This window comes from Setaria viridis, chromosome 8, assembly GCF_005286985.2.
Source record: "Setaria viridis chromosome 8, Setaria_viridis_v4.0, whole genome shotgun sequence".
NCBI classification, from domain to species: Eukaryota; Viridiplantae; Streptophyta; class Magnoliopsida; order Poales; family Poaceae; genus Setaria; species Setaria viridis.
Genome location: NC_048270.2, coordinates 25,961,926 through 25,970,147, shown reverse-complemented (window position 1 = coordinate 25,970,147; position 8,222 = coordinate 25,961,926). Strand labels below are relative to the sequence as shown.

Below are 8,222 nucleotides of genomic sequence, written 5' to 3'. Positions count from 1 at the left end.
CGAGCTCAGGATCGCAAAGACTACATCCACAACCAGAGCTTCTGCAACATTTTCCCAACCAAATGGATTGCCCATCGATCCCTGCTGCATCGTCCTGACAGTATAACTGCGGCCATTAAATCCTCGCAGCATCTTGCATTGGGTCTTCGTGTGCTAGCTCCAATTGGTAGTACCTGCGTTGGTAGGTAACTCGTCCCTATGGCCATGGCGACTGTAGCAGCTTGCCACGGCAAGCTATCTTGCCCGGCTCTGTTGAGCTTCCTGTTGCTGCTGCTCCGGGCGCTCGTGGAGCCAGCGGCGGCCGCGTGCTCCGTGGACGCGATCTACAGCTTCGGAGACTCCATCGCCGACACGGGCAACCTCCTCCGCGAGGGGCCCGTGGGGTTCTTCGCCTCCATCGGCAGCTACCCCTACGGCCAGACCCTCCAGAAGCCCACCGGCCGGTGCTCCGACGGCTTCCTCATCATTGACTACTTCGGTGCGCACGCCCATTTCCGGCGTGAATATATGCTGAGCTTCATTTAACTTGCAGCTGCTCAATCGATGTTCTTTTCTTGCAGCAATGGCGCTGAACCTGTCGCTGGTGAACCCGTACATGGACAAGGCCGCTGACTTCGCCAGCGGCGTCAACTTCGCGGTGGCCGGCGCCACGGCGCTCGACCGGGCCGTCCTGCTGCAGGTAGGCGTCATGATGCCGCCGGCGAGCGTGCCGATCAGCACCCAGCTGGACTGGTTCAGGTCGCACCTCAACGCCACCTGCGGCTCGCAAGAAGGTAAGCCATGGAGCACGGGAGCATGCGTGCTGTTCGTTCGTTGACATTGATTGTTATATGGAAATTTGTCCTCGCGAGCTCCAATTGAAATGCACCTGCAAATAAATCCACTGATTATGGTCAGATTGCGCGAAGAAGCTCGCCAGAGCGCTGTTCTTGGTGGGGGAGATTGGCGGGAACGACTACAACTACGCCTTCTTCCAGGGGATCAGGTCCATCGAGGCCACGAAGGCCTACGTCCCACAGGTCATCAAGACCATAATGAACGTTGCCAAGGCAAGCAGCCAAGCACACTCAACTCTTGTTGTTTGGAACACCGGAGTTCCTTTTTTTTTGGATGAAAACACTGGAGTAGTTCTTGGAATCCTTGGATAAATTTTGGGGAAAAATAAATGGATTTAGTTTCTTCATAGTGTGGACTGTGATTGATAATATGTAGTTAGTTTCACACAAATTCACCCAAAGAGAGTTTGGAAAAAAAAATCAAATGTTTCTGGGTTAGTTACTGCCAATTATGAGACGTCAACGTTTGGCCCCTCTACTCAGTAGTGTCTGAGATCTTGGTGACTGTTGGAATTTTTGAAACACTAGTCAGAGTTTCATCTCTCCCTGTCACTAGCTAGGTCTAGCTGTTAAATTAGTAGGTCGGTAGGTGGCGGATTAGTGCTTAGTTAAGCAATTGACACTTTATTCTTTCTAATCTACCATATAAGGGTTAGTTGTTTCCGGAACACATTCACCAAAGTTCGTTGAGCAGACTCACCTTCCTAAGACTAATTAATGACCAGTCCATGTGATGATTATGTGTTGATTAATGAACCTGCAGGAGGTGATTGAGCTAGGAGCGACCCAGATCATCATCCCCGGGAACTTCCCCATCGGGTGCTCGCCGAGCTACCTCTCCCTCTTTACTCTGTCCGGCACCGGCGACCTCGATGACAGGGGCTGCCTCAAGAGCTACAACGCCTTCGCACAGTACCACAACGAGCAGCTCCAGGCGGCCATTGACGACCTGAGGAAGGCCAACACTGACGTAACCATCATCTACGCCGACTACTACGGCGCCTTCATGCACCTGCTTGATCACGCTTCCATCCTAGGTAAGACACACAACCAGGCGTCCACGGAATTTTAATTAAACTCATGGCTCGGATTTGCCGCGCACGAATCTAAAAGCAACTGTTGGTTGCTCGCCTCAAGCGCCGGCTGGGCTAAGTGTTAAGGTGCCTAATCATGACACGTGTCTTCGGTCGCAGGGTTCGACCAGGGCTCACTTCTCCAGGCATGCTGTGGGGCAGGAGGGGCGTACAACTTCAACATGAACTTGATGTGCGGCACGCCGGGAACGAGCACGTGCGCGAACCCGGCGCACCGTGTGAGCTGGGACGGCATCCACCTCACCCAGCAGGCATACAGGGCCATCGCGCTGTCCCTCCTTATGGAGGGGTTCGCCCAACCGGCTGATGCCGTGCAGGAGATCTGGAGCTGCTAATTAAAGAGATCTGGAGGGTGTGCTTATACTTTTGATGGTGTGGATATTTTGTCCGAGGGTCTGGCATTAGCATCAGAAATTACTCACACACCTCGCAGCTCGCAGATTGAAAAGCGAATGTTATATTTCTCTAGACTTCTCTCCAGCACTCAATTTTTACCCAATCTGTTCATGATTCATGACTATGCGACGCGTTATAATTCAGGGGTATGTAGGGGTCCGTGTTCGATCTGAGGCTAGGCGTAGTCCAGTGAGGAAGCCGGAGGCAGATGGCCAGCCTATGGATGGTGGTGGTTGGTGGGCAGAACGGTGAGGGTACGTGCTGCTGGAGGTGGAAGATGGCTGACAGGTGGTTAGGGGCAGAGATGACTATGGCAACGACGACTGATGAATGATGAGCCTGTGACCTACTGACCTGTGTGTTTAGGCGAGACCCCACCCAGCCATGGAACTATGGAAGGATGGTAGCACTTGCACAAGGGGCGCACAGAATCGACGGAGCTCTGCAGTAGAGGAACAAGAGAGGGAATTGAAGATGACCAGGAGACCTTTGATGCCCCAGAAAATTCGAGAGTTGGGGACTGATGGAGAAACACTCTGATGCCCGACGGATCGACAGCTTCTTCGAAATGACATGAAATTTGATCAAGCTTAAAATATTTTGATTTATGATAAAAAATAAAAATGATATTTTTGGGGATGGAGGTTGTATTTATTTGGACTTCAAATGCCATGGAATTGTCTTTTATTTATTATTGTTGGAAAATGAAATGTGTGTTCTAGTTTATAGTCTTTTTCCTTCAATTTCCACTACTGGAGAAGTGAGCATTCATCCATGACGTTAGTAATGGAGTGCTTTTGGTTCGATGCTAGCACGCGAAAATAGTACCGGGTCCAATTTTCAATCCCCGAAGGCCTTTTAAGTATCGGGTGGTGTTGTAACGCGGTACTAAAGCCGCAGAGACTTTTACTGGGTAGTAACACCACCCGGTACTAAATGTACCTTTTAGTACCGGGTATGTTATTGGCCGCTACTAAAAGTCTCTTCACGGATTACTTCAAAAGGAAAGCATATCTAACTCCACCACATGTGCTGTATATGTGAGATACTGAGATGGTAGGAAGGTTCGCGTGAGGCTTGGGGTCATGGATTTGAATCCCGCAGACCGCGTACATGCATATTACGCGTGATTTGTGGCTTGCGACGATGCGCGTGTGTGGGAGCCTCTGCCAGGTACTAAAATGCATTGCATTTAGTACCGAACGAGCGAGTACTAAAGGGGGGTTCCCAATCGGTACTAGAGGTCAATCGTCCAGCAGCATTCCCATTCTTTCCAAAGTACAATTTTGCTCCTCATTCCTCTAAAAAGTTTTTCAAACTTGAGGTGACATCAGCAAAAATGGAGGAACAGGATTCCTATAAAATTCTTAAAATCCCCATCACTGGCTGCGGCCCGGTCGCGCCACGCTGCTGTCCCTCCGAGCCGGCGCGTCATTGTCCCCAGCGTCGGTCATGGCCGTCCTGGAGCAAGAAGTGAGAGAGTAGAGAAGAAAAGAATAGAGAAAAAATTACCCACTGATACTGGGCCCCACATGTAATGTGAAAGGGAAAGGGGAGTAGAGAAAGGGGATCTGCTGCAGCAATGATATTCTATATGTTGAAAATGTGTTTTCTCAATCCTCTTACATGTCCGCCACAGTGCCGCTCCAACTTCACTGGCTTTGGGTGGAAGTGGAACTATTGGATTCTAAAAAGGAAATCAAATGAGAGCAGGGTTATTTTTTTAAAAAACGAATCGCTGCCGATTATATTAAAAAAAGATGAAGTCCAGACTGGACGAAAATAAAAAAAAAGAGGAAAAAACAACGCAAACACGGATAGGTTGGATTGGGTTATCCACGCATCCGCACCACGTCCTCACATGCAACTCAACTTTACAACACATCGGCCGGTTGGATTGGGACATCAACACGCGCCGAACTCAACTCCTCTCAACATCTCGGCGACATCCCGACGACAGAACTGAAGCCTTACCAAAGCCTTACACATGGTGAAGAAGTCGTCGAAACCTCCTAGCATAACCTAGCGTCGACGTTGAACTAAGAAGCAGACTGCACCGCACCGAGAAGACCACCGCCATGCAGGACCTTCCGTCGTAGTACCACTGTAACATCACTCTCCATCTTGACAGGACTATTGGACTCTATCAGTCTGTTGGAAACCTTGGTCACCTTGTCAATGGCTACGGTGTCTCGAGGATGTATAATCTTTATATTTAGAATCTTTCGTTGGTCTGCATGTAGGATACTAGGATTCATATTTTCTTCTCAAGAATTTCATTTTGGGGGGGGGGGGGGGGGGGGAATCTGAAGCTAGATATTTCCCAATTGTTCAGGAAAACACTTTTCCTAGTATAGGAAAAATATCAAAGTGCATTTTTTCATCAGTATTAAGTAGATAAAGTCGCATTCAGTTTGTATAAAAGCAATTTACTCACACGTACGCTAAACTTTTCAAAAGGATTCCTAAACACTTTTCCTAGTATAGGAAAAATATCAAAGTGCATTTTTTCATCAGTATTAAGTAGATAAAGTCGCATTCAGTTTGTATAAAAGCAATTTACTCACACGTACGCTAAACTTTTCAAAAGGATTCCAGGAAGCTTTTGTACAAAAGCTTCATGATGACAATGCCCATATAAGAATGGCAGCCAGCGATTCTCTCTGGAACACTTCTGCAACTCTGCATTCTCGAACAAACGCTTTTTTTCCTTTACCTGTAATGGAACGGCTCTCGGGCCGGACCGCAGCAGAGGCTTGGTGGGCATGGCTATACATGACATGAGGAATCTCCGCTTCCCGCGCTCCACCGCCCTCGTTGACAGGAAGGGGTCAGGGACCAGCAGAGCCTTGATGGGAGGGGGAGTTTTTCACATTTCCTGATCTTTTCTTAACTATTCTAAAAAGTAAACCCTTCGCAAAACTATTTCTACTTTTTTTTTGACACTTTGGACGTCAGCCAGACGTTGAGGTCTAACGTCATGTGGAGCCCATATTGCCATGTTAGCAAGTAGTTCAACACCAGAGTGGCTGGCGCTAACACACAGGTTGCTAACGGCAGCATGCTTGGTGCGGCCATGCACGAATGAGAGTTGTTCTCTTTTCCCAATGCGGCCATGCCTGGCATCTCCCTAGATAAAATGGCCGGACTTCTCCGTGTCAGTGGGACCGGCATGTTTGGTTAAACATGTTTTTTTTATTAAGGGTAAAATCCGGCTTACTATATCCACATGGTGGACCTATATAGCCAAAGGTTACAAAGAGTTGTTAGATTCTAGTCCTCAACAATGAGGAGCTCAAACATAAGAAAGAAACTCTAAGACAAAGAAAATAGCTAGAAGACTCAGCTTCATTCTTTTTCTTCGTCCATGCTTCGTCCTTGCGTTGTCTTTATGTGTTGCCAAGCTATCACATCTTCCGTCTGCTTAGAAACTTGATGCTAGACTTGGAATACTTGTCTTCTATCACTCGCACAACAGACTCCGTCTTAGGTAATGAAGGTCAGGCCGAAGGACTTCCAAGGCGACGCCTCCAAGAAGGACACGATGTCGAAGACACCATCGCCGCCCATCCGGCAAGCCGGATTAAGGTTTTCACCTGTAAGACTATTGACATTGCAAAGAGCCTCACAACAAACGCCTTAACGGAGGGAAACGATGCCCAATCGACGCCGTCGTTGCTGAACCCGACACCACTGGGGTAAAACTTTCGCCCGTAGCTCCTGCACAACCACATCATCACCCTAACAAGACACAAGACATCTGTGGCGTTGTTGTGACCAAACCTGCCGGGCTGCCCCGCATAGTAGAGCTAACACCACAGGAGGCACCAAAGACGCAGAGGCTGGGCGAGGAGCGCCGGCCTCCGACGAGGACCCGACCAACAGGTGGAACCACTGCAGGCCATCGCTCACGCGCGGCCACTGAGGACTGCCGCCTTCTCCGTAGGCCACGTCGCCCCATGCTGTCGCCGTAGGTCACACGCCCGCACGCGGCCTTCGCCGCCGTCGCTGCAGGCAAATCACCCTCTCCCACATCAGCCCAAATCTGGGCTAGAGCAGCCAGAATCTGGGGACTCCGCCGCCTCCGCTCTCTCCTAGCTACCGCACGGGCATCCAGCAGGCCAGCTTAGTGGTGAGGTGGTGGCGCATCCCTCCCCTGACACGGACGCCGGTAGGCAGTGGCAAATGGAGGGAACGTAGATCCAACGGTGGGAGGTAGATCCAGCAGGGGGAGGGGGGCGGGGGGGGGGGGGAGCACGCATCCGACCTCCAGTGATCGGGGATGAGCCACGCGTGTGGAGGCCAACATGGCGCCCCCCAACTTGCCAGCTCACCGCCTCGGGCTACCACCGCCACCCTCGCGGCCGCGGGCCACCGCCGCCAGCCGCAATTGGATCTAGGTTTTATTGCAGACGGCAGCCATGGAGATGTGAGAGCGGGGGAAAGGAGAACGGAAAAAAAGAAGTGGTTGTGGCCTTGCCGCCGCCGTCCTTGCGGCCGCTGGATTTCCTGTAGCCCGCTTAGGCGGTGGCAAGGCGGGGAAGCGGCCGGAGTGGTGGTTGGTGGCGGTGCTGGGTGGTGCTGCCCGAGCCGCTCGAGCTGAGCAACGCGGGCGTCTTTTCAGTTTCTTGAATTTACAGGGTCTTATTAGTTTTAGTTATTGCTTCATGAAGTGAAACATGTATGGGATGGTTCTCCTGGATAGGATGATTCTGAACGATATGATACAAGTTGGACGTTTGGTTGTCTGAATGGGATGGTACATGATTTTATTTGGTTGCTTGAATAGGATGATACAGGATGGTACAAGATCATGTTTATTTACCTGAATGAATTAGGGTATGGTAACCTCCCTACTATAGGTGGTAACTTTACCTCTAATATAATGAGAAAGCAAATAAAGCTTGTTAGATAAATAAATTGACATAAAAGAACGCATCCAGATATAAGCCCAACACTGAACAACGAGTACAGAGTCAATTCCAACACTAAGATAATATCACAGATAATAGTTCATACATATAAGACCATAGTGTTCCCTGGCTGGGTTGCGCCATAGGTCTTAATGGGCCGTAATGGAATTCAAGCTTTTGCAGCCCAAAGTTCAAGGACAGTTGTTCCTATAATATGGAGTGGGTTTCTGAAAACATTCAGAGACGAAAAACCATGTGAACTTTAAGAGTTCAGAACATAGAGGGTCAGGGTATTAAATAACCCATCCTTGATTTTATTTTCGGCATGATTCTTAAAATTCGGTATCTTCTAGCTCATGAGGATTTCTTCACGGGATGTGCCGCACAAGGCCAAGTTGTCTTGATTCGTAAAAGTGAATATGACATACGTTCTGTGCAGGCTTCCCTTGGGAACGCATTGCGCCTGGAGGCTAAATTTATGCCCAAGCTGCAGCTATGTGTAGGCATTGCACTGGATCAAGGATTTGAGGAATCCTCTTCCCAAAGGGATGATAGGTATGGTAAAGGTCCTTTTAGGAGCCTCAACTGGATTCTTCAAATCCACTTGAGTCTCGGGGGCTGCACCCAATAGGCGCATCTGGAGATGCACCCATTGAGAATATTGTAGGCCAGTAAAAACTCATCTTGAGACCCTTGGCTGGCTTCTATGAACCAAGTCAAGGCTCGGGGGCTGGTAGGCATATGTTCATCTCTGGAGAGATGAACATGATATTGCTTAAAGGCTCGTTTTTTAGACCCTTGGCAAGCTTATTCTAAACTTCCCAAGGCTCGGGGGCTAAGTGTACACGCTTTGGCTTCGGCGCGCGTGTGGGAAAGTCCTTAGAAAGGATATGATGAGACTTAAAATCAGGACCCTTGGCAATCTTATTCTAAACTTCCTAAGGCTCGGGGGCTAAGTGTATACAGTATGCGTGATAAAGAAG

At 49.3% G+C, this 8,222-nt stretch overlaps 1 protein-coding gene across 1 annotated transcript; it reads left to right on the top strand.

Annotated features, from left to right (window-relative positions):
• Nucleotides 1-2,444, top strand: LOC117866764 (acetylajmalan esterase). Its single transcript, XM_034751044.2, has 5 exons — nucleotides 1-478; nucleotides 561-773; nucleotides 898-1,049; nucleotides 1,600-1,873; nucleotides 2,030-2,444. The coding sequence occupies exons 1-5, from the start codon at nucleotides 199-201 to the stop codon at nucleotides 2,263-2,265; spliced, it is 1,155 nt and encodes a 384-aa protein (XP_034606935.1). The 5' UTR covers nucleotides 1-198; the 3' UTR covers nucleotides 2,266-2,444.
• The last annotated feature ends 5,778 nt before the right edge of the window (nucleotides 2,445-8,222 follow it).

What these genes read in the sequence shown, in the direction of transcription:
- LOC117866764 (XM_034751044.2), top strand. Translation starts at nt 199, where the DNA reads ATGGCCATGGCGACTGTAGCAGCTTGCCACGGCAAGCTATCTTGCCCG. An exon ending in CACCTGCGGCTCGCAAGAAG is followed by an intron (nt 774 to 897) that starts GTAAGCCATGGA and finishes GATTATGGTCAG; the next exon opens with ATTGCGCGAAGAAGCTCGCC. An exon ending in TGATCACGCTTCCATCCTAG is followed by an intron (nt 1,874 to 2,029) that starts GTAAGACACACA and finishes CTTCGGTCGCAG; the next exon opens with GGTTCGACCAGGGCTCACTT.